The 25,498-nt window shown below is 44.2% G+C and overlaps 1 protein-coding gene across 8 annotated transcripts in view; it reads left to right on the plus strand.

Annotated features, from left to right (window-relative positions):
- Window positions 1–25,498, plus strand: part of LOC109889971 (C-terminal-binding protein 2) — a 120,325-nt gene that overhangs the window by 66,254 nt on the left and 28,573 nt on the right. The window contains exon 1 of one of the 8 annotated variants that reach the window (XM_020481851.2): window positions 5,575–7,870. The exons of 4 other annotated variants lie outside the window; for them this stretch is intronic. In XM_020481851.2, the coding sequence (XP_020337440.1) occupies window positions 5,881–7,870 (1,990 nt within the window). In that variant the 5' untranslated portion in view covers window positions 5,575–5,880. Of the gene's footprint in view, window positions 1–5,574; window positions 7,871–25,498 lie in introns of those variants that run through there. 3 more of the 8 variants (XM_020481853.2, XM_020481852.2, XR_002255356.2) reach the window with 3 other exon arrangements.

Consider the following 25,498-nt stretch of genomic DNA (forward strand, 5'->3'; position numbering starts at 1 on the left):
TAGGCAGATGAAATGTATTTTTCCCCCTGACCCTGTTCCTGCCCTTTGATAATGGGCCGTTCTAAATCGAAACAAATGTAGCGTATTAGTAAAGATAATATGAAATTGAGAATAGTCTGATGGGTGATAATATGATCACTTGATTAGAGAACAGTGTGTGCAGCCTGAGGCAAGGAACAGAGCTCAAGTGACTCAAATCATCAGAAGCCTATCATGCAGCATATATATTTTGATTTATAAGACATTCTAAGGTTTGTATCATTATTAACAACTTAATAACTCTAAATCTAGTGTAGCCTATAGGACCTGTTTCAAAGGACCACTTTTATGTTCAACCTAGCCTTCGTATGTGCACTTACTCCAAAATGGAAAAAATACCCTTTCTACTTCATTCAGCTAAGTGAAATTATATTCTTCTTACTGTAAAATCATGTGATATAAAATAATGGCACGGGACTTATAAGCATATCTCGTCTGCTAAGTGAACAAGCCTACAGCCTATGGCCTGGAGCACAGCCACATAACATATGGTAGGCAAACTCATATTCTGTTCTCCTGAAAAACATGTTTCTTTATACCTACCTAAAATAGATCATGGATTTATTGTTATGGTGTATATTACATGTATTTATTTAACTTGTTAAAATATAGATGTTCCTGAAGGTGTGCATCAGCAGCTTGTTTGTTCATTTACGGTCAATTACCGCGGGACCGGCAGTCTTTTGCATGTCAATAACCGCCACAGCACTAAACAAGGCAGTCGTAGTATTGCTATTGGAGTCACATAGCAACTTACAATATGCATTGAGGTCAAGCCGTGCCAATTCTAAACAACGTTGGTCCAATGTGATTGAATCCCTATTCTACCTCTCACCTACAGTGTGCCTACTACCCCAACTCATGTGTGTTTAATATTCGAATCATGCAAGGAGTAAACCGCTGTGGATGAATATTGAGGCAGTTGGTTTTTGATGTCTGGTCGAGTCAGTATTCATGTCTGCTGGCTACAGCGGTGGCGTGTCTTAGCGTAATGGGACGTTACCGAAGCGCTGTCACTGTAACATGTCAGAAGACATGGAGAGGAGCTGCCTTGAACAGGGTCAAAGGCTCAGAACAGATCCAGGGTCACGCACGCTTGCTGTGCACTGAGTACAAATCAGCTCATCACATGTGACTTTATGCATGCACGCACGCACACACACACGTGGCATACATACCCTCCCCCCGTCTGTCTGACTAAGATGCATTATTCATATCGAGCCAGGGTGCTGGGGTATGAGTGACAATGAGATGTAGGGGGCTTATTAAACATGGGCATCCGTGTGGGTGGCCTTGGAGAGATTAGATACTCTGATTAATGGTGTCTTTCACAGATGTGAAACATGCAGCCACCAATGACAGCCTGTTGAATAGGAACCCCTGTACTGTTCATGTGGCAGAACAATGACAGCCTCTTGAATAGGAACCCCTGTACTGTTCATGTGGCAGAACAATGACAGCCTGTTGAATAGGAACCCCTGTACTGTTCATATGGCAGAACAATGGGAGCCAGTTGAATAGGAACCCCTGTACTGTTCATGTGGCAGAACAATGAGAGCCTGTTGAATAGGAACCCCTGTACTGTTCATGTGGCAGAACAATGAGAGCTTGTTGAATAGGAACCCCTGTACTGTTCATGTGGCAGAACAATGACAGCTTGTTGAATAGGAACCCCTGTACTGTTCATGTGGCAGAACAATGACAGCCTGTTGAATAGGAACCCCTGTACCGTTCATATGGCAGAACAATGAGAGCCTGTTGAATAGGAACCCCTGTACTGTTCATGTGGCAGAACAATGAGAGCTTGTTGAATAGGAACCCCTGTACTGTTCATGTGGCAGAACAATGAGAGCTTGTTGAATAGGAACCCCTGTACTGTTCATGTGGCAGAACAATGAGAGCTTGTTGAATAGGAACCCCTGTACTGTTCATGTGGCAGAACAATGAGAGCCCGTTGAATAGGAACCCCTGTACTGTTCATGTGGCAGAACAATGAGAGCCTGTTGAATAGGAACCCCTGTACTGTTCATGTGGCAGAACAATGAGAGCCTGTTGAATAGGAACCCCTGTACTGTTCATGTGGCAGAACAATGGGAGCCATTTGAATCTTGTTGAATAGGAACCCCTGTACTGTTCATGTGGCAGAACAATGAGAGCTTGTTGAATAGGAACCCCTGTACTGTTCATGTGGCAGAACAATGAGAGCTTGTTGAATAGGAACCCCTGAACTGTTCATGTGGCAGAACAATGAGAGCCTGTTGAATAGGAACCCCTGTACTGTTCATGTGGCAGAACAATGAGAGCTTGTTGAATAGGAACCCCTGTACTGTTCATGTGGCAGAACAATGAGAGCTTGTTGAATAGGAACCCCTGTACTGTTCATGTGGCAGAACAATGACAGCTTGTTGAATAGGAACCCCTGTACTGTTCATGTGGCAGAACAATGGGAGCCATTTGAATAGGAACCCCTGTACTGTTCATGTGGCAGAACAATGAGAGCCTGTTGAATAGGAACCCCTGTACTGTCCATGTGGCAGAACAATGAGAGCCTGTTGAATAGGAACCCCTGTACTGTTCATGTGGCAGAACAATGAGAGCTTGTTGAATAGGAACCCCTGTACTGTTCATGTGGCAGAACAATGAGAGCAGCAGTTACAATACCAAGGTGTACCAAGAAATATTACCACTTGTAGCGGAAAATACTGGGTTTGTACAAGTGGCTCACTGTTGTGTCTTCTCTCTCATAATAGTGTACGTACTTCCACAAGTCTGTGCATTTGAATGTCACACTGCGTTTTTAAGTTGGAATCTGAGGCGGTGAAACTGCCACGTCATTGCAAGTGCGATAGAACAGCAGAGTATGTACTATGATATATAGTTTTTTGCACTCCTCTGTTTTTAAAACAAAACAATAACAAATGCGACCGGTGGCGCTGTGGATCTCAGCTTTGAAAGGATAGTTCACCCAAATGACAAAATGACTTATTGGTTACCTTACCCTATAAGCAGTCTATGGACAGGGCCTGACAGCAATTCATGCTTTGGCTTTGTTTAACTGGCCACTGTTTCAAATGCTAACTTTTTAGCATTTGGGGCACAAATCCAATTCAAAAGTTAACATTTGAAAAAGTGCAAAGGAAAACAAAACCAAAGCATGTATTGGGGTCATACCTTGTCCATAGACTGCTTATAGGGTAAGGACACCAACATGTGATTTAGTCATGTGGGTGAACTATGCCTTTAATGTCATGTATATACTCCGGTATATAGGGAGTAGGGATACTTCATCCTTGGTTTGTCGACAGTGTCTTTGCCTCGTTGCTCCTGTATGATTAGATCTACACACCCAGAACACATTCTCTATCTAGATCTATTTGATAAAGATGTGTGGTCTAGGCTAGCACTCTCTCTCTTGGGAACCAGATCACAGAAGGAAATCAGTAAGAGGGGACTTTTGAGGTTTTCTCTGATGGTGTTGAAACAGGGGTTGTACGTACACACAGGGTATGTTGGTGGCAGGACAATGCAATGGTTTCCAGTGACCGATATTCATGTTTTGCAAAGTTAACTTAACCCTATTTCCACAAGGCATATGCTACGTAAGGTTTCTTTATTATAGATAACTGCGTGCTTCTACATATGCGCAGGCCTTTTGGTTTCCCCAAAGTCCCTAAAGACTTAATTAGTTTACTTTTCACCGTGATAATCTTTCAAGCATGAAACCGAATTGAGAAACTCGCTCTCATTTTAATATCAGTGCCCCCAAGCTGCCTTCCGTCTCTCGCTCTCTCATCCATCCATTTCCCTCTCTCCCCATCTCACTTGCCTTATTTCCTTCTGTCAACTATAGTTTCCTGGAACTAGTATAAAAAAAAAACACAAACTAAGTTGGTCTGAAGTCAATTCCACTGTCAACGATAATCCCCTTTTTCCTCTCAACCCATAATGCAATAGCAGTGGGCGCTTCGGCTTTTCCACTTACTTCCTGTCCAGTGCAATCTCTTATCTCCCTAATTACGCAACACTGATTAACGAACGAAAGCATATCCACCACTGCAGTCCAGTGTCCAATCTGGGTCTTCACGATTGTATAAAAAGCAAATGTAGGGTAAACTCTAGTATAATTTGTCAACGTGGTGGATTATTTGAGAGGGTCCCCTAGCTGTCATAACAACAGAAAACACGAGGCCCCGGCACTGATCCCAGGACTGGATTAATGAAAATGAAGGTGTCCTTTCTGCCACAACAGTTAACAGGGAAGCTCTCCAACAGGGATCAAGTGTCAGCTGGCCAGGCAGGTAGGTACAGTAAGCCTAAGGACAAGGTATCACAAGGGACTGTGAGGATAGGACCGACTCCCAGAGGGTTTGAGGGATTGCTTAAGGATTGCATGTGTGGTGACAAAAATGCTCTCTCCCCCCTTTTACCTCTCCCCAGGTCTCTCTGACAGGGCAAAATCCAGTTTCAGAGCTTTGCTCTGTAAAGTGAATCAGCAAGGCTTTGGGTGGAGTGCTGTGGTAACAGCAGGTAGATAGAATGTGGTTGGGTACAAATGGCATTAGTTCCACAATTGTACATGTAAATTGTGCTTTGAGGACAATCCGTGGGTGCATTTCTCGCTCGTTACTTTCATGCTTATTTCTCAAGGTCAATTAATAATTTATATTCATTTTTGTGAGTGGCAGACAATATGTTGTTCTAATCATTTTTCCAAAGTGTGAATATCTTTAACAGTCTGTTTCCCATGTCCACCCATGGTTTCTGTTTCTCAGAGTCCCGGTCCTCTCGTGACAATTATCAGGTCCTCTCAGTGAGGGGGGACAGGAGGCTACAGAGGCGTAAGTGACATTTTGGGCGAGTTTCACAGCAGTTGCGTGGTCACTCTGGCAGCGTCGGCGCCGGCAACAGATTAGTGTCCAATCAGAGTGGATTTGATGTTTCCTGACAGCACATGAGACAGCAGTGAGATCTGTATTCTTTTCAATTACCCGCCTGCCTGCCTTCCCCCTCCCTGAGGGATACTAGCGGTGTGGCGTGAATCTCCTCTTGCTCAATGAACGAGACCCAGCCGGCCCTGCAACTCATTGACGACCCAATCAAGTGATCAGTCCAAGGTAAGTGTCCCGGGCAACAGATGTGGATGAAGGTGTGCCCCCTCGTAAATGGGCAGAATAATCAGAGATATGTTTTATCTGGTTCACGTGACGTCACGATGGGCAGTGGAATTAATCAGGCTTTATATAGACAGTAATCCCTCATAGCAATCGCCAGAGCGACTAAAGTGTCCCAGAGTAGGGGAAGGATAAAACCCTACTGGATTATTACAAGCCCCTGCCTACGACCCTCTCCCATCCCACTCCCTCTAATATTCCCTCCTTTCCAGTTTTTTCCTCCTCTCACCGCGTCGGGTAGCCTACACAGTTGGTGGCCAGCCCAAGCACGGACCCTGTCATTGTGGTTCAGTGGAGTAGCTGCTGCTGCCTTTGCAACATTTGCGCAGTGTGTGTGTGTGTGTGTGTGTGTGTGTGTGTGTGTGTGTGTGTGTGTGGTGTCCTCTATCCCTTCTCACCACCAGCAATAATATTTCCAGAGATAAATTATTCAAGGATTGCCTGTCAAGGGGGAGCCACCTGATAGCAAGGACCTCAGGGGAGCCAAAAACCTTACAGCTGGATATCAGGTGAAACGATACACCCCACTGCTTCATCTCCTCCTCCTCCGTCCTCCCTCCTTCATTTCCACTCTTGATGTAAAGTGTAACTGAACACTTGAAAGAAAACACCAACTACTCCTGCTTGTTTTTTTTCCTCTGTAAAGCTGTCTTCTGTTTTTTTCTCTCCAATGCTCGTCACCAGCAAGCAGTTGAATATCGGTCGCTCCCACAGTTGGGACACCCTGGGGGGGAATGAGGGGCAGTGGTCCGGGGGAGAAAGCGTTTACGACCACCAAGGCAGGATTGCGGGCCGACGCAACTCGCTGTCTTACAGGGGAGACAGAGGAGGTTACTACGAGCCACCCCCTGGGGTGCGTCCTCCTGACCTGGATCTGAAACGAGACCCCTACTCCTACCAGGACTCTCTGTACAGCCAGCAGGGCTACGCTGCTGATCCCCGCGAAATGAGAAAGGGCTCAGTCCCTGAGCTAAACCACTACGACCGTCCAACCATGGCTCATAGTCACCAAGGATCCGTCGTCTCCCAGGAATATTATCCCCATGACCCTGCTATGGCTCCCCGACCACCGGAGGATCCCCGGGGCTTCTACCGGGTGGAGCAGCAGCCACAGCCTCACCCGCTCAACAGATCCCCGTCCCACTATGGGATGAACCCAGTGGGACGGTTGCCATGGGACCAGGGACAGGGAGGGAGGCCCGGACCTCCGGGTCCTCCATCGGCTTCTCCTCTTCCTCCTCCCCCTCCTCCGCCAACTGCCCATGGCATGAACCAGGTTTACAGTCAGCCTGCAGCTGTAGCTGCCGCTGCCAAGATGATGCCAGATGGCCAGCGCTCTCCTGCTCACTATGGGATGGAACAACCATCTTCGCCTCGGTACGCATCTGAGCCACCCCCTCTAGCTGGACAGCCGGTCTACACTGACATCAACGGCCGTCCCCTGGACCATCGGCAGCAGCAACCCGCAGCCACCTGCCTGGTGGTGGATCCTAACACGCAGGGGCTGGATGGGAGCATGCAACAACGAGGTATGATGATGAGGCAGGATTGCACCTCGCCCTACGGAGTACAACAACAGCCTCCACAGACCAACATGCAGGTCTACAACACCAACCCTCCTCTCGCCGCTCCTGCCCCTCTTCCTCCCCCACCAGCCCCTGTAGCCCTCCCCCTTCCACCTCCCACAGCCCCCCAGACGCCTGCAGACCCAAAGAGGAATGCCGACCCAGAGTTCCTGGCTCTGCTTCGCAATGAGGGTCTCTCGGAGAGTACCATCTCCTCACTCATCCAGCAGGGCTTTGACACAACTGGCATGCTCGCAGTCATGGAAGAGAATGACGTGCGCTCTGTGGCTCCCAACTTAGGGCAGGCGCGTGTGCTGTCGCGGGTAGCAATCAGTGTCAAGAGGCCCTTGGAGCCTACACCCACGTCCCAGCAACAGGCCCCCATGCGGGGCCGCTCCAACAGTTTCAGCCACCGCTCTGACATGTACCTCCAACAGCAGCAGCAGCAGCACCAACTTCATCAGCAGGCCATGGCAATGGGCATGGATCCACGGCTGATGCCACCACAGACCCCTGGTGTCATGCAGACCATCTCCCCCGCGATGGCTGAGGCCATTGCCAGGAGGCCCAACAGCGCTCCCTCTCAGCACCTCCTAGAAACCACCCAGGGCTACCCAGGACCTCGTAACCCGGGGCCCTACAGTGGTGCCATGGTCCCTGTCCAGTCCCGGCCCGTGTCTGCATACTCCCAACACCCAGGTGTCCCTATGCATCCGGGCATGCAGATGATGGCTGCCATGCCCCAGCACCAGCAGATGTCAGGGGCTGCAATGCAAGCCATGCAACAACAGCAGATGCCAGTGTCCATGCCTGCCCTGCCGCCACCTCAGCAGGCCCCGAAGGCGTACTCCACCAACTACACAGTGCCCATGGAGCTGATGAAGCGGGACCGCAGCCTGCAACCCATGTCGCCCATGCACAGCCCCCACCTCAGCCCACAGATGATGCGCAAGGCTGGGGGCACCCCGTCTGATGGCGCCATGATGCCCGTGGGTACCACCATGCAGAGCCAGAGTGCTATGGCCGCCAACCAGAAGCTTAGCCGCCGTACCGGCCCACCTGTCATCGTCTCCACCATGGCATCACCAGATACAAGTAAAGCACACTTTTATCCCTTCTGCATTCCCTCCTCTTCCTTCGCTCCCCTAGTCTCTTGGCTGTAGTGCATTCATTGGTTACTAAAGGAGCCATTCTTCAGTGCATTCTTGTTGCAGGTTTTGCGTTTTCTCTATTTGAAATGAGGTGTTTGGTTATATAACCATTCACTCTGTACTGTAGCTAAGACAACAATTGGGTATTGTGGTTTTTCAACACGATTCATTCTTTTATACCCTTTCTTGTCAGGATAGCCTTGACATGTGGATAACCCCTTTCTCAAATAATAGTTGAATATGTGAGGCTACGACACTGCTCACTTTATGACACCTATTTGGCACGAATCGAATACAGGATACTGTTTTGCAGTGCTCTTAAACCAAGAGCTGAAAAGGGCCATTGATCTGGTTCCCACTCAACGTTCAAGTGTTGTAGATACTTTTCCTGTGGATTGAGATAAATTGATGTCTTGGCTGCTTTCACATCATTTTAGTCTGTTGGCTGTATGCAGCTCAGCTTGTTGCTAACCTGTGTATTGCATTGACAATGGATAAGCATCTCAACTTGATGTTTCATATAAAGGCTACCCTATTTTATGTGAAGGGCTTTAGTTATATCCATATTCTGTGTTTTTTTTTGGGGGGGGGGTATTACTGGCTTTAACCCATGCCCTAGTTATCTATAGTCAGCTGTTGTGATCCTAACATGTCAGAGTCCCTGTTGAAAAGCTCTGAGAGTACCTTCCTTTTTCTGAGTGATGTGTTTTAGACTCTCGCGTGTCAACTGTCAGCCATCCTTGCACACTTTACGACTCTTGCCGTCGTCTGTATTGTTTCATGCTAGTATTTGTCACACGCAATGGTTTTGATGACCACGGTGGAGTGGGGTAAGGACTGGGTGATGTGGTACGGTGTGTGCTGTCGTCAGCAGCAACGCTGCTTTTAAAGCATAAACATTCCATGTCAGTAGCTGTCTTTGTCCAACCAATCTGGGTGGGCAGTATTTCATGGTCACTGTTAAACATAGGAGAATTGGAGCCATGAGTTTATGCGTGCATGTGTGGTGTGTGTCTGTCTGTCTGTGTGAGTTTTTGCTTAGGAGCTGTATTCCCTTCCCTTCACCTCATCCGAAAGGCATTTGGAGCTTGTCCACACAGTGCAAAGGGCAAACTCGTTAAATCTGCCATAATCTACAGGGCTGGTGGGCTGGTGGGTTGGTGGGTTGGTGGGCTGGTGGGCTTGTGGGTTGGTGGGCTGGTGGGTTGGTGGGCTGGTGGGTTGGTGGGTTTGTGGGTTGGTGGGTTTGTGGGCTGGTGGGTTGGTGGGTTGGTGGGCTGGTGGGCTGGTGGGTTGTGTAAGAGTGGTCTCAGCTTATAGCATCATCCTGCTTATAGTTTTATTTCAGCAAAAATCTCTCTGCAATGTAGAGGAGACCCGTAATGGCCACACACCCCCTCTCCCCCCGGCCCCTACTGTAGTAAACATGACGGTCTTGTTGCATCATGGTAATGAGATGCATTGGAGTAGCCTGGCGCAGTAGGTTGGGTGTTGTGTTGCGTACACTTTGATCTTTTCAGGTGCAGCAGTGACCATTGTATGGAATGATAAGGAATTATGTGGAAAATGTTCAAATGAACTACATTGTTAAATTTATCTCTCTCTCTAATAATGTTGGTGATGCAGAAATGTGGAAGATGTGCGAAATTTCCAGCAGAGGCTATGATTTCAACAAGTGTGATTCATCATCAAAGTTGTTTGATTAAAAATGCATATGAAGAGATAGCTGCTGTGAGCTGCGCCTGCTTTATTTCTACCGGTTGGTTGGCGTCCTAGCTGTGCTGCTGAAATCAACTGAATGTGCTGATCAACAATTGTGTATTTTCTCTGAGTGACTGTAATGAGAAGCGAGAGGGTTTAATCCTGTAGATCCTCCTTTTACAACACTGCTAATCCACAGATTCACTCAGTTCTCTCTGGACTAGGCTGGCATCCATGGATTCCCCCAGTTCTGGAGCCATGGGCTCTGACAGCTCCACTACAGATTGGGAACAAATGGATTATTGAAAGCTGTCTAGTCTCAGGAAAAAGTATGGTGCTTCTTCTGTTTATGTCAAAAGGACCCCTTCTGTTTAGCTAGCTTTCTTTGCTGTAAAAATCTGCAGCCATGACACTAGCTCAAGTTAAACACGCTCAGCACAACAAATTCATGTGCATGTGGCTGACATTTGTTGCTTTGGTAATTTCATCTGTTAATGGACGGCCTGCAAAGCCTCTCTGAAAGCATATTCCTTAATTGTGTGTTGCTAGGCAACGGGTGTTTTGGTCATAATCACAGAAAGATTACCTTCTCGTTTAGGGAGCGGAGGAAAGGTTTCACTGGAGTGGGGACATTTGCATTTAATGGCACTTTCTTGAAAAAAGGGTGCTTGAGCTAATGCTGTAGCTCAGTTGGTAGAGCATGGCTCTTGCAATGTCAGGGTTGTGGGTTCAAATCAAATCCAATTTTATTTGTCACATACACATGGTTAGCAGATGTTAATGCGAGTGTAGTGAAATGCTTGTGCTTCTAGTTCCGACAATGCAGTAATAACCAACGAATAATCTAACCTCGCTACTCTTCACAACGCTGTCTGTGTGGGTGGACCAATTCAGTTTGTCCGTGATGTGTACGCAGAGGAACTTAAAACTTACTACCCTCTCCACTACTGTCCCGTCGATGTGGATAGGGGGGTGCTCCCTCTGCTTTTTCCTGAAGTCCACAATCATCTCCTTTGTTTTGTTGACGTTGAGTGTAAGGTTATTTTCCTGACACCACACTCCGACGGCCCTCACCACCTCCCTGTAGGCCATCTCGTCGTTGTTGGTAATCAAGCCTACCACTGTAGTGTCGTCCACAAACTTGATGATTGAGTTGGAGATGTGCATGGCCACGCAGTCGTGGGTGAACAGGGAGTACAGGAGAGGGCTCAGAACGCACCCTTGTGGGGCCCCAGTGTTGAGGATCAGCGGGGTGGAGATGTTGTTACCTACCCTCACCACCTGGGGGCGGCCCACCAGGAAGTCCAGTACCCAGTTGCACAGGGCGGGGTCGAGTCCCAGGGTCTCGAGCTTGATGACGAGTTTGGAGGGTACTATGGTGTTAAATGCTGAGCTGTAGTCGATGAACAGCATTCTCACGTAGGTATTCCTCTTGTCCAGATGGGTTAGGGCCGTGTGCAGTGTGGTTGTGATTGCGTCGTCTGTGGACCTATTGGGGTGGTAAGCAAATTGGAGTGGGTCTAGGGTGTCAGGTAGGGTGGAGGTGATATGGTCCTTGACTAGTCTCTCAAAGCACTTCATGATGACGGAAGTGAGTGCTACGGGGAGGTAGTCGTTTAGCTCAGTTACCTTAGCTTTCTTGGGAACAGGAACAATGGTGGCCCTCTTGAAGCATGTGGGAACAGTAGACTGGGATAAGGATTGATTGAATATGCTCATAAACACAGCCTGCTGGTCTGTGCATGCTCTGAGGACGCGGCTGGGGATACCGTCTGGGCTTGCAGCCTTGCGAGGGTTAACACGTTTAAATGTCTTACTCACGTAGGCTGCAGTGAAGGAGAGTCCGCAGGTTTTGGTAGCAGGCCGTGTCAGTGGCACTGTATTGTCCTCTAAGCGGGCAAAAAAGTTATTTAGTCTGTCTGGGAGAAAGACATCCTGGTCCGCGACAGGGCTGGTTTTCTTTTTGTAATCCGTGATTGACTGTAGACCGTGCCACATACCTCTTGTGTCTGAGCTGTTGAATTGTGACTCTACTTTGTCTCTATACTGACGCTTAGCTTGTTTGATTCCCTAGCTTAGGGAATGGCTACACTGTTTGTATTCGGTCATGTTTCCGGTCAACTTGCCCTGGTTAAAAGCAGTGTTTTGCGCGAAATTCATGGTCTCTGGTTTGGGAATGTTTTAATCGTTGCTGTGGGTATAACATCGTCAAAGCCCTTTCTAATGAACTCGCTCACCGAATCAGCGTATTCGTCAATGTTGTTACTGGAGGCAATGCAGAACATATCCCAATCCACGTGATCGAAGCAGTCTTGAAGTGTGAAATCAGATTGGTCAGACCAGCGTTGAACAGACCTGAGCGCGGGAGCTTCTTGTTTTAGTCTCTGTCTATAGGCTGGAAGCAACAAAATGGAGACGTGGTCAGCTTTTCCGAAAGGAGGGCGGGGGAGGGCCTTATATGCATCGCGGAAGTTAGAATAACAATGATCCAGGGTTTACCAGCCCTGGTTGCGCAATCGATTTGCTGATAGAATTTAGGGAGACTTGTTTTCAGATTAGCCTTGTTAAAATCCCCAGCTACAATGAATGCAGCCTCAGGATATGTGGTTTCCAGTTTACATAGAGTCAAATAAAGTTTGTTCAGGGCCATCGATGTGTCTGCTTGGGGGGGAATATATACGGCTGTGATTATAATCGAAGCGAATTCCCTTGGCAGATAATGCGGTCGACATTTGATTGTGAGGAATTCTAAGTCAGGTGAACAGAAGGACTTGAGTTCCTGTATGTTGTTGACGTGGTGTTGTGATCACACCACGTCTCTTACCAGAAAGATGCTTCTGTTTCTGTCGGCATGATGCGTGAAGAAACCAGCTGGCTGCACCGACTCCGATAGAGTCCCTCGAGTGAGCCATGTTTCCGTGAAGCAAAGAACGTTACAGTCTCTGATGTCCCTCTGGAATGCTACCCAAGAGACTGGACATTGGCGAGTAGTATGCTAGGGAGTGGTGCGTGATGTGACCATCTCTGGAGCCTGATCTGAAGACTACTTTGTTTGCCCATTTTACGACGTTGTTGTTTTGGGTAGCCGGCTGGGATCCGATCCATTGTCCTGGGTGGACGGCAGAACACAAGATCCGCTTCGGGAAAGTCATATTCCTGGTTTTAATGATAGCGAGTTGACGTTGTTCTTATATTGTTCTTTAAAAAACTAGGAAAATGAATACAGTCACTACTGTAAGTTGCTTTAGTTAAGAGTGTCTGCTAAGTGACTAAAATGTAAATAATTATGAGGTTTTAGTCACCTCATGAAATATGACCAAGGAGCAGTACTGTCGTGTGTCCTTTATGAGAGTGGGAGATTATATAATTTTGCATTGTAGAAATCATCAGGTTCAACATTTATTTTGGTTGCATGGAGTATGTCTATCTGAGTATAATTTCTGACATTTGACAACATGATATAGGGAATATCTCAACCATTTGACATATTCTGCTCAACCATCTTCATAATCCATAATTAGTAAACCTACATAAATAATTAGATGTGATATGCCAATAGGCTCAATCAGTTGATTAGTACCACCCTTAGTGAAGCAAGACTTCTCCTCCCCATTAATTATGCCCTTAAATGATTTAGTTGTCAATATTTGGTGCTATGGGAAGTCCAATCGTGTAAAGGTCCATATATGGTCATTCCAGACATCACCCATATTTATCATGCCCATATATGGCTGAGTGGCACCTCCTCTTCCTTAGTTCCTCCCTGGGAGTGCTTCCACTCAGATTCCACACAGCGTGATGCCAGTCCAGGTCAGTATTCGCGTGACAAACTAGACGCTCTTCCATAGTGTGATGGGCATTATGATCTGTGGTGCAGTTGATTCTCTAGATGGTAGATTATATTTTGAATTGAGTTCAGTATTTAGATCCACACACAGTGGTTCCAGTGAAGGATTAAGAATCATTGAGTCAGTGTGCATTAGGCTAGTACTGCATGGTGATGGAGGAGGGGCTTTGTAATGGCGTAGTCAACCATCAGTTAAGGATGGGGTTGCCTTGGTGATGAGATGAGGCTGTCAGCAGGGCCCACCCCCTGTCTAAGGGTAAAGCTCCAGGTGTAATCTTGGCTGGAGGTCAAAAGGGATGGTCTTTATCATGCCTTTCAGTGAGTCCTCCCGGGAGAGGTTGTGTAGTGGGTAAACTTTAGTTCCCATGATAGACAAGTGCCTGACTTTGCACTGTTTACATGGCCTTGGGTACATGGCGACATTAATACGTTCTAGATATTGTGTGCGTGTTGTGAATAACTTCAGACAGTCATGTCGAGTTGTGTCTTTTTGGAACCTACAAGTACAGCATTTCCTTGTAATGTGAAAGACTTATCCATCAGGGACGTTTGTCCTTCAAACAGTAGAGCTGCATGCATTCTTGAGATAGACATGTATATTATTGAGTAAATTAGTGTATATGGGGTAATTGAAAGGGGTAATTGAAAGGTCAAAAGGGTGAAAAAGTAGAGTACTCCCAAGCAGATGTTTTTTTGTAAATTGTCCTCATCACTAATGGTCAACTGGTAATATAAAGACAATCTCTCTATCTACTTTCTGTGGCTCTGCCTCGCACCACGATTACATCTGCAAAGTGCAAACATTCTCTATCGCTCACCCTCTCTTTCGATTTGTCTGCAAAAATAAGGAACATGAATGCAACACAAGAAACATCAGAATGAGAGAAAAATGTTCCTTTATTGCTTCTCCGTACTCAGCTCTGCACATTCATTCATGACTGTGGTTGTGGTTTTGAGTTGTGCAGAGAGAGAGAGAGAGATTAGATGAGCTGAAATTCCCTTTATGCCATCTGTTAATGTGGCAATCAGTAGTTGAAACTATATAAAAGTGCCCTCCCCGCCATTGTTTCGGTAAAAAGCTGAGGGATGGGGCTGGAGAAATGTGACCACTCAAATTCATAGAAAGAGCTATGGATGCAAGGACTGACCATCCATGGTATCAAAATAATAGTTGTAACCATGTTTACTTTGTTTATGAACATATAACAATCTTATATTTTGGTTCTGATGGGGCACGACAGTTGAACTAAGACATTTCTAAGTCATAATCCTTCAAGAATCAATGGGTACATATCATTCATTTATAAGTCCCAAAATGTATGTAGCAACTGCAGATTGTCCCTTTTAAAGGGTGAGGACAGGAGGAAATGGGGAGGGAGGGGAGAATACTGTGCACACCCCATGGTTGGGTAATCCCATAGAAATGAATGAAGAGATTATAATCCCTGAAATCCTAATTCTACATGCAATAGAAAAGGCTGTAACTAGACATAGCGTTTAATGTTATAATCTGATGGTCAACCTTTTAATTGAGCTATTTTGTAATATCATAATTTATTCCATAGTAATTTCAAATAACTTTTTGACAAAGATGATCTATCGGAATTATACAGTATGGTTTGCTATCTGAGATGGTGTGAGGACATCTGGGGACAGACGGTGTGCGTGAGCTAGAGAGAGACTGAGGGGGAGAGAGAAAGAGTTAGAGTACGAAAATGAAAGGGGAATGAAATGAAAGAATGGGAACAATAAATTGGAAGCTGTATCTGACCTCATCCCTCCTCCCTCTCTTTCACACTCCCTCTCTTCTACCTCTCTTTTACTCTCTACCTCTCTGCCAAGCAGCAGGTCACATTTAATAATTCATCTAGAGAAAATGAAAACTTCATGGGTATTAAATTACTGAGCAGAAGTGGCTGCACTAACCTTATTTTCTCCAGATGAGAATATATGGAAATATAGAAGCTTTGCAGGAGAGAAATCCTCACTAATCTGGCAGGCTGTGTTTTACCAGAGGGAGGCCATCTTGGAAGGGGAATCTCATTGTCTGTGTGGCTGTACAGTAGTAGCTGTAAGGGAAGGTTAGGAGTCCTGCTCTTCACCTCGACATGTGTCCCTATTCTCTCTGTACCTATTCTCTCCTATTCTATCTGGTATTTTATGTTGCTTTTATACCTTGAGGTATCTATCTGACAATAACGTGCCTAGATGTGATAGCTTTGTGAAGTTAGAATGTCTCGCTGTCAAGTCTTATCCAACTTCTAAACCTTACGAGAGGGATTTCACGTGTGATTCAATCAGTGCTGGGAAAAGTACCCACAATACCTTAATAGAAAGTTCCTCCCTGTAAAAGTGAAAGTCACCAAGTAAAATACTACTTGAGTAAAAGTCTAAAAGTATTTGGTTCTAAATATACTTAAGAATCAAAAGTAAATGTAACTGCTAAAATATACTTAAGTACCAAAAGTAAAAGTGAATCATTTCAAATTCCTTATATTAAGCAATGCAGATGGCACCATGTTCTTGTTTTTAAAATGTACGGAAAGCCAGGTGCACACAATTTACAAACGATGCATTTGTGTTTAGTGAGGGATAATGTAAAAAGTACAATATTTTCTTTAGGAATTTAGTAAAGTAAAAGTAGTCAAAAATATAAATAATAAATTACAGATGCTCCAAAAAACGACTTAACGACTTTAAAGTATTTTTTACTTAAGTACTTTACACCACTTGATTTAATTCCGCACACACACCAGCGGCACATGACTACGTTAGCTCATGCGATAGGAGTCAGTCTCGTTCATCATGGCTCTGGCGAGACAACATCAGCACTAATAAACAAGCACTGCTACACCTCATTTAGCTTTTCCAGCTGTGTCTGTGTAAGTGTGTAAATTGTGTGTTCTGCTGTAACTCCATCCATGGTGTTGTGAGCTGACATCTCCCCAGAGAGCTTTCTGCCTTCAACTGGAACAGAACCAAGCCCCAGCTGTGTGTGTGTGTGTGTGTGTGTGTGTGTGTGTGTGTGTGTGTGTGTGTGTGTGTGTGTGTGTGTGTGTGTGTGTGTGTGTGTGTGTGTGTGTGTGTGTGTGTGTGTTTCTTTGTAGGCACTGTACGGGAGGGCAGTATAAGTGTGCTTCTCTTGTGTTCTCTCTCTTTCTGCTTCTCTCTTTCTGTCTCTGTCCTCTCTCTCACTCGTTTTCTCTTTCGTTCTCTCTGTCTCTGTAACCAGACATATGGCTAATGTCACATACAGAGGAGGAAAGGGGAGAGTTCCAGATCTCAGACACCTTCTCCCAGAGAGACAACATCTGGAGTCCACCTGCTGCTGTGCCGTCTTCCTCCTTCCCCCTCTCTCTCTCTCTCTCGCACTCTTTCTCTCTCTATAGCCCTCAGAAAACAGGCACGTTAACATCAGTTAGCCACAGTATGTGGAACGTCTTCTTCTAGGCTGACACAGTGGTGGATTTACACCGGGTTTGGTGAATGGAGTCATTTAAAACAAACGTCCTAATCAATCTGTCTTTGTCATTGAAATGTGAGGCCTAGATGCAATTTCTAACATTGCAGTGGCAATCAATGGTTTTCCATTCTCTTCCACTGAAGTGGTGTTTGTGTGTGTTCCTAGAAGGTTGTGTTTGTTGTGGAATGATTTCTAATTGAAGGCAGACTCGTTAGAAATGCGGGTTAAGTCCTGTAGTAGGGCATTTTGTCTGTGACCCCCTAGCCGTAAAATGGCTTACACTTACTCCTTCAGACTACTAGCCCTAGATGTACACAATCTGTTAGTACTGTGTTTGGGTTTAGAACAGCTCTGATCCTAAATTAGACTCAAATATCTTTTGCACTGTTACAGAGTGTGTGTGTTTGGGTAAAGGGGTGGGGGAGGGTGTGTGTGTGCGTTCAGCCCCTCTCTGTTGTCCCATGCAGTGTGTACTCTACATTGTGTGTATTCTGGTAGCGGGAGCTCAGCTCTCTACTCTCCCTCGTTCTCTCTGACCTGGTTTTGACTAATTGATTTTGGCTGAGAGTTCATTAACCCTTCATTGCTCTTACTACCACCACCAATACTACTGTAGAAGGGGGGTCAGAAAAGGGTTAACACATGTGTGTGGGTCGTTCCATCTGATTTCAATCACTTTTTGACCGCACCCCTTTCCATACATTTTGGCCCATGGTCGTAGTGGTCAGAAAGGGACAAAACATTTAGGCGATAGAGGTGCTAAAAGTTGACCCATTTGTAATACCCACCCTACCATCAGACATCCATATCTTTATCAATGGAAAAAGATAAATGGTTCAGTTTCACAACATTGTAAAGCTTACAGACAGGGTTGTCAAACTATTTTATAATTTCTTGAAAAAAATGTTTTGAAATATATATATTTTTGAACCTTTTGAACCTTTTGAACCTAAGGTAAATGATAAAAACATTTGTAAACTCAGATTTTGTATTAATTTCACGTGTGTTGTAGCTTAGACTCTATTTTACATCATCTGAGGTAATTGTGTTGTGCCCGCCATCGGTTGAGATACAGCATTATCTTGAATACAGGGTGGGTGTCATTTCAATCCTATAAATATATTTTATAGAATGGAGAAATCCCTTCAGACCACTGCAATTTAGTGGGTACATAATAAAAATTGAATTGACATTTTAACTTCCAGCTACTGCACAAATATGGCCACCGGTCTACCCACCAATGAACATCAACTTAAATGCAATAACAATTTATATTCCCATTCAATTCAACATTCTCTGATGCATAGACCTCCAACCATCTTTTGTTGAAAGTTGAAATGTCTATTTTATTCAAATGTATGTACATTTATCAGCCAAAACATGACACCCACCCTGTATTCAAGAGCATGCTGTCTCAACTGATGGTGAGCACAACACAAACAACTATAGATCTGTCATTCTCATTGAAAGTGAGTCTAAGAATCGGTAGATCGTTTCTATGTGCGCTATTTCTATACTTCATGTTCTTATGTTTATTTTTTTTGTCTTTTACTTTCGGTTTTGTACATCAGCTGAAAATACAATATTTTATGTTATAGAAGATATATTTCACAGCGGTGGTACAATGATTTTCTACACTATACCTTGTTGTTTTATCACATAAACGGAAATTAGGCAAACTATTAGAATTTTAGCAACCAGGAAGTGGTGGAGCATAGTGCACCTTTAAGGCTTTAAACCATCATAACTATTATTCGGAAATTAGAACTCTCTGCCTGGAAAGAGTTAACCACACTGCTAACCTTATGCTAACAGTACCTTAAATGAAGACTAAAAAGCACATTTTTGTTTTCAAGAATTTCTACGATAAAACCCATTTTGACTTTGCTGGCGTAACTAGTGACAACCCTTTCCAAGCACGAGTGCAGTTTACACACCCGAAAAATATCAGATTACGTTAATGCACAATATTTGGGAGTTTATGATTTTTTTTTCGAGCTCTTTTCTCTTTTGCTATATTGCTATATTCGTTGACAGTCTCTCTCTACTCAGGGTTTTAAAAGTTTAGAAATCTCACAGTATTAACTGTGGTAGCTTTCTTTTACATCTGCTACGTTACTGCAGATATGGTAATCTGACCTATCCGATTGGCCAGTGGTAGGCCTATAGTGCACTTGATTTGCTCCCCTTGGGCCCGCCGGGATGGCAGTTTGTACCTTCAGAAATATGGTTCAAAATGGGAACATGTTGCCAACCCAGCGTGCAGGGGAGCTGAATCGGGCGCACCTACCGCCAACAGAGTGCAAGGTTTATCGTTGTTTTTTACAGAAATGTTGCCGATCGACTAGGATTGCCTTGGAGATCGACCAGTCGATCACAATCAACTGTTGGAACCACTGCATTGCATGGTTGCAACATAGCGGTGAGTGGCGGCCTTACAGATGGAATCGCTTAAAGCATTTTTTTTTTAGGTCTTATTTAAGGTATTCAAAAATAAAGAAAGTAAAACACAAAATAAGGAACAATTTACCCCTTCAGACCTGGGTAATGAAACAAAAGTAAAAAATGAGAATAGATATGCAAATATGGCCATCAAACCTCAATAAGACATTCTGGTTGCCACTTCACTTGGTCACACACCAGGGTTCTCATCCTAACTACATTCTCACTCTTTCCCCTCTCTCTTATCCCCCATTGTCTTTACCCTCAAGCCATATTTTTACCTCCTACCTGAACATCCTGTCTGTCAATCTCATCCGTTATCCTTTTGGTAGCGAGTGATTGACAATAAAAATCTACTCAAGGCAAGTCACACCTTTTTTAACTTTAAAGGGATACTTTGGGGTTTTGGGAATTAAGCCCTTATCTACATCCCCAGAGTCAGATGAGCTTGTGGATACCATTTTTATGTTTGTGTGCAGTTTGATTGAAGTTGCTGACTAGCATTAGCGCAATGACTAAAAGTCTATGGGACTTCCAGTCATTGCGCTAACGCTAGTTAGTGTTGGCTCACAAACCCACCTCTAACTTCCTTCATACTGGATGCAGAGACTTACAAATGGTGTCCACTATTTCATCTGACTCTGGGGAAGTAGATAATGGGCTTCTTTGCTAAAATCCCAAAGTATTAATTTAAGGCTTTAGACACACAATGGAGATGTTGTGTCCTAATATGTAGTTAGTGATTTTTCAAGGAGATTGTCAATCAAAAAACATACGATATGAGCTGTGCCGTGAACTTACCCATGCAACATTCATAATGGGACCTCTGATACTGTACCTTGAAATTGCATTGTGTGTAACGCAGGTATCACGCTATAACTAAATCATTTGTTTAACTGAAGTTACACTTGAAGGTACACATCATCACAATCATAAATCAAAAATGTGTACAACGTATATATGTGTGAATATGTAACGACGACAACAATTTCAACTGTTTATAAATTATTGTCCTCATTTACCTTTATGGTGACTTTGAGGTTCTTCTGTATCGTTAGGATTACACATTTAGTTTTGTTTGGGGCTGATGAGAAAGCAGATAGTATACAAACTATGTGCGTCCTTTAGGAGCAGGTGTGTTTCTTGGAGCATTGCTATATTGCTGGGATATCAAGACAGCTGTGAGGTTATTATTATTTATTTTGTACCTTTTTATTTAACCAGGGAAAACCCAAGGGTACAGATCAAATGACAAAAAAAGTGCAGTTCTCCTTCACCACATTCCTCATCAAAGTTCCGAACTGACCATTCGAGATCAGAGTCAAGCCTCAAAGTAACCCACAGGTCATTCCATGCGCTAGGGGCACAATAACTAAAAGTCATCTTTCCGGACTCTGTGGAGACCCGCGGAACCTCTACAACCAGCCAGCGTTGAGAGCGAGTTTGTCGGTTGCTGGATTTCCAATTAAGAAGTGAGGTAGTATGGGAGTTTCTAGAGAACTGCTTTATATACAAATAGCAGCCAATGTTGGGCTCTTCTGGCAGTCAGGGACTCCCAGCCAACAGAGATATATAAAAGGCAATGATGTGTACAAAAATTGTCTCCAGTGATAAAATGCAGGGCTTTTTATAGGATTGATAAGACTATTACAGCCTTTCAAATTCCAAGAGCGAATAGCTAGCGTTGCCATTGTAAAAAAAATCTATATAAATATGAATGATGTCTCCAGCCCCCCCTCCACGGTTCCCCCCCTCCACGGTTCCCCCCACCCTGCAGCATCATTACAGGGTTGCAGCATAACAGTGAGTGGCAGCCTTACATATGGAATATCTTAAGCAGCATATTTAATTTTAGATCTTAAAGGTATTTGAAAAATAACAATCGTTAAACATAATATAAGGAACCATTTATCAGAACTTTCAACATAAGTTTTCAGAGTTGATGAGTACGGGTGGGTAATAAAGGGAAAGAAAAGGAAAACAGGAGGCTAAAGAAAACAGAAATTCAAGCCTCAACAGTCAAATAGGATGGCTGTAGGAGCAATAACCCGTGATCCATTATTCTCATTATTATTAGCAATTGTAACGGCTTTCATCGGAAGAAGAGGAATCGTCAGACCAAAATGCAGCGGGATACGTGTTCATCTTTATTATACGGAACTGAACACTGAATACAAAAATAACAAAAGGAAAACCCGAAACAGTCCTGCAAGGTGAAACAAACACTAAACAGAAATACAACTACCCACAACTAAAAGTGGAAAAACAGGCTACCTAAGTATGGTTCCCAATCAGAGACAACGATAAGCAGCTGTCCCTGATTGAGAACCATACCCGGACGAAACATAGAAATACAAAAACCTAGACGTACAAACATAGAATGCCCACCCAAATCACACCCTGACCAAACAAAAATAGAAACATACAAAGCAATCTACGGTCAGGGCGTGACAGCAATAAGGTTTAAATGACCTTAAAACATGTTTAGGTCATTTTGTATAAAGCATTTTTGTGCTCTATGCTATGTAAACAATAAAAAATAAAAGCACAGTACAAGAAACGCAGTCTAATGTTCACAATAATTAATTGTGGCCTGTAGCCCAAGTCTTCCCTGGGAATTGTGCGGTAGCTCATATGGGACTGGCCATCTATCCTTGACGGTAGTACAATAAAAATATTAGGGGAATAGCTTTCAATTTATATTGCCACATTTAGCCCATATAGGGATGCAATACACTGTATCCACACAAGCAAGCAGAACCAGTCTGTATGACACTTAAAAATATTGCCCATTGTTAACTAATTGGCATGGTGTCATCATTGTATAGGCAATATAATAGTAGCGAAGTCCAATTTTCAGCAATAATATCCAATTGAGGGGGTGTCCTTATCATTGTCTTATGCTGAGGACAGCACCATAGCCATAGGCAGGCTGCATGATTGGGCATGGATAGCATATCTCAGTATTGAGCCTGTTAGGGTTAGCCTAGATCTGTCGGATCGCCTCCTTGTGTGTTGGGCTTCATGTGCTTCTCAAAGAAGTCTTGAGCCTCCTTGGGAGTGGAAAACGTGTGTGTTGTATTCTGGAAGATCAAGATGAGTTTTGTCGGATGGATGAAGCCGCATCTCAGGTTTAGCTTGCGTAGCTGAGATCTCACCTAGCTGTAGGTCGCCCTCTGTGTCAGCAACTCGGCACTCAGATCTGGGTAGATGCTGAACCTCTTCTCAGCATAGGTCAGAGGCCCCGATTCTGCTGCGAGGCAAACAATTTGCTGCTTGACTACAAAACTGTGGATCCGTACAATCATACACCGGGATCCGTTGCAGTGCACAATGTTTATCAGTGGCATGGGACCCAGCTTATTATATACATCTTAATAAATAAGGCTACCACGCTGAATGGAAAGAATCTGACTGAAATTAGCACTGAAGTGTGAAGTGAGAGGTGTGAAAACTCTTGAGCCTAACAATGAAAGGAGAGGTTCACAGCCCCCCCCCCCTCCCCCACTGCAGAGGCCTTTGATGCCTCCTCCATCTGTGCAGAGAAGATACCCTCCTCAGAATCCCCAAAATACAACAGCCACAGAACAGACAGACAGGGACTTGCCAACTACATTAGCTACCTAGCTGAGATTTTCTACAAGGTATCTTCCTCACGAAAAAAGGTTATCCGAAGTGGGTGTGACACCTATTCCCGTTGCCTGCTGCACTGCTGCTTGAAATCCACCTGGCGATCCGTTCACCGTCTGCCCTGGCCTGTCTCCCCGTCTAGTACAGGTTCCCCCACCACACTCCCCCCTCTCTCCCAAGCTTTCGCTCGCCTCCAGCACACATGCATTGTTGGGGTGAGTGACTCTGAACTTACAATGGCTAGCCTCAAGTTGTTATATTTTCTCTTGTGTTTTATGCTATTTGCCTTAAGACTCCTGCGTGCTATGTTGACTGTGAACTTGTTTGTTTACCTAACCGTGGGGCAGTCTGTTTGTTCCCACACTCGGGACTCTGGCTCTCTATTGGTTTCACAGACTCTTGGCCTCCCATTCTATTCTAACCATCTATTGCCGGCTTTGTATTCATGTTACCTGATGAAATTGCTGTACAATATGATCTTGTTGCCATCTAATGCACATTCAAATGTTATAAATCAACACTGCAGAGCTCTCCCTGTCCTCTGCCATGCCCTGATTATAATACTGCTGATTTATACCTGGAAATGTGCATATACAACCTGGCTCATCTACAGTTGCTAGCCCAAATTCTGATTTGTGCTCTGATATCTGCTTCACTGATTTCTGCTCTCTTCCAAAGGTGGTGGAGTGGCAATCTTTACCAAGGAACACCTTCAGTGCTTGGTTGTCTCCACCAAGTCTGTCCCCACACAATTTGATTTGTTGGTTTTACACATTAAACTGTCAAATAACTATTTGTTGACTGTTGCTGGGTGTTATCGGCCATCATCAGCACCGGCCTGTACCCTAAATGCCCTAAGCTCTCTCCTGGGCCCTTAATTAACTCTTGATTCTAGCCATCCCGGATCCGGGATCGTGAATACAGCCTCAAGCTCATTACCATAACGCAACGTTAACTATTTATGAAAATCGCAAATGAAATGAAATAAATATGCTAGCTCTCAATCGTGGCCTTTTGTTAACAACACTGTCATCTCAGATTTTCAAAATATGCTTTTCAACCATAGCAAAACAAGCATTTGTGTAAGATTATTGATAGCTAGCGTAGCATTTAGCGTAGCATTCAGCGGGCAACATTTTCACAAAAACAAGAAAAGCATTCAAATAAAATAATTTACCTTTGAAGAACTTCAGATGTTTTCAATGAGGAGACTCTCAGTTAGATAGCAAATTTTCAGTTTTTCCAAAAACATTATTTGTTTAGGACAAATCGCTCTGTTTTGTCATTCACGTTTGGCTACGAAAAAAACCTGTATCCAGGAGTGTAATTATCCCCGCAAGCTCATTAGCATAACACAACATTAACTATTCATGAAAATCGCAAATGAAATGAAATAAATATATTAGCTCTCAAGCTTAGCCTTTTGTTAAAAATCGCTCCGTTTTGTCATTCACGTTTGGCTACGAAAAAAACCTGTATCCAGGAGTGTAATTATCCCCGCAAGCTCATTAGCATAACACAACATTAACTATTCATGAAAATCGTAAATGAAATGAAATAAATATATTAGCTCTCAAGCATAGCCTTTTGTTAACAACACTGTCATCTCAGATTTTCAAAATATGCTTTTCAACCATAGCAAAACAAGCATTTGTGTAAGATTATTGATAGCTAGTGAAGCATTTAGCGTAGCATTTAGCGGGCAACATTTTCACAAAAACAAGAAAAGCATTCAAATAAAATAATTTACCTTTGAAGAACTTCGGATGTTTTCAATGAGGAGACTCTCAGTTAGATAGCAAATGTTCCGTTTTTCCTGAAAGATTCTTTGTGTAGGAGAAATCGCTCCGTTTTGTACGTCACGTTTGGCTACCAAAAAAAAAACGAAATTTCAGTAATCAAAACGCCAAACTTTTTTCCAAATTAACTCCACAATATCGACTGAAACATGGTAAACATTGTTTAGAATCAATCCTCAAGGTGTTTTTCACATATCTCTTCGATGATATATCGTTCGTGGAAGTCTGCTCTCTCCTCTGAATCACATGGAAGAATGCTTGCAGCTGGAGATTACGCACCAATTTCGACAAAGGACACCGGGCGGACACCTGGTAAATGTAGTCTCTTATGGCCAATCTTCCAATGATATGCCTACAAACACGTCACAATGCTGCAGACACCTTGGGGAAACGGCAGAAAGTGTAGGCTCGTTCAGGGCGCATTCACAGCCATATAAGGAGACAATGGAAAACAGCGCCTCAAAAATTTTGCTCATTTCCTGTTTGAAGTTTCATCTTGGTTTTGCCTGTAGCATCAGTTCTGTGGCACTCACAGATAATATCTTTGCAGTTTTGGTCTCAGCCATTGCCTGTCACCTAGGGAGTACCCCAAGGCTCGATCCTTGGCCCCTCACTCTTTTCAATTTACATCAACAGCATAGCTCAAGCAGTAGGAAACTCTCTCTTTCATTTATATACAGATGATACAGT

This window comes from Oncorhynchus kisutch, linkage group LG4 (genome assembly GCF_002021735.2).
Source record: "Oncorhynchus kisutch isolate 150728-3 linkage group LG4, Okis_V2, whole genome shotgun sequence".
Classification (NCBI taxonomy): domain Eukaryota; kingdom Metazoa; phylum Chordata; class Actinopteri; order Salmoniformes; family Salmonidae; genus Oncorhynchus; species Oncorhynchus kisutch.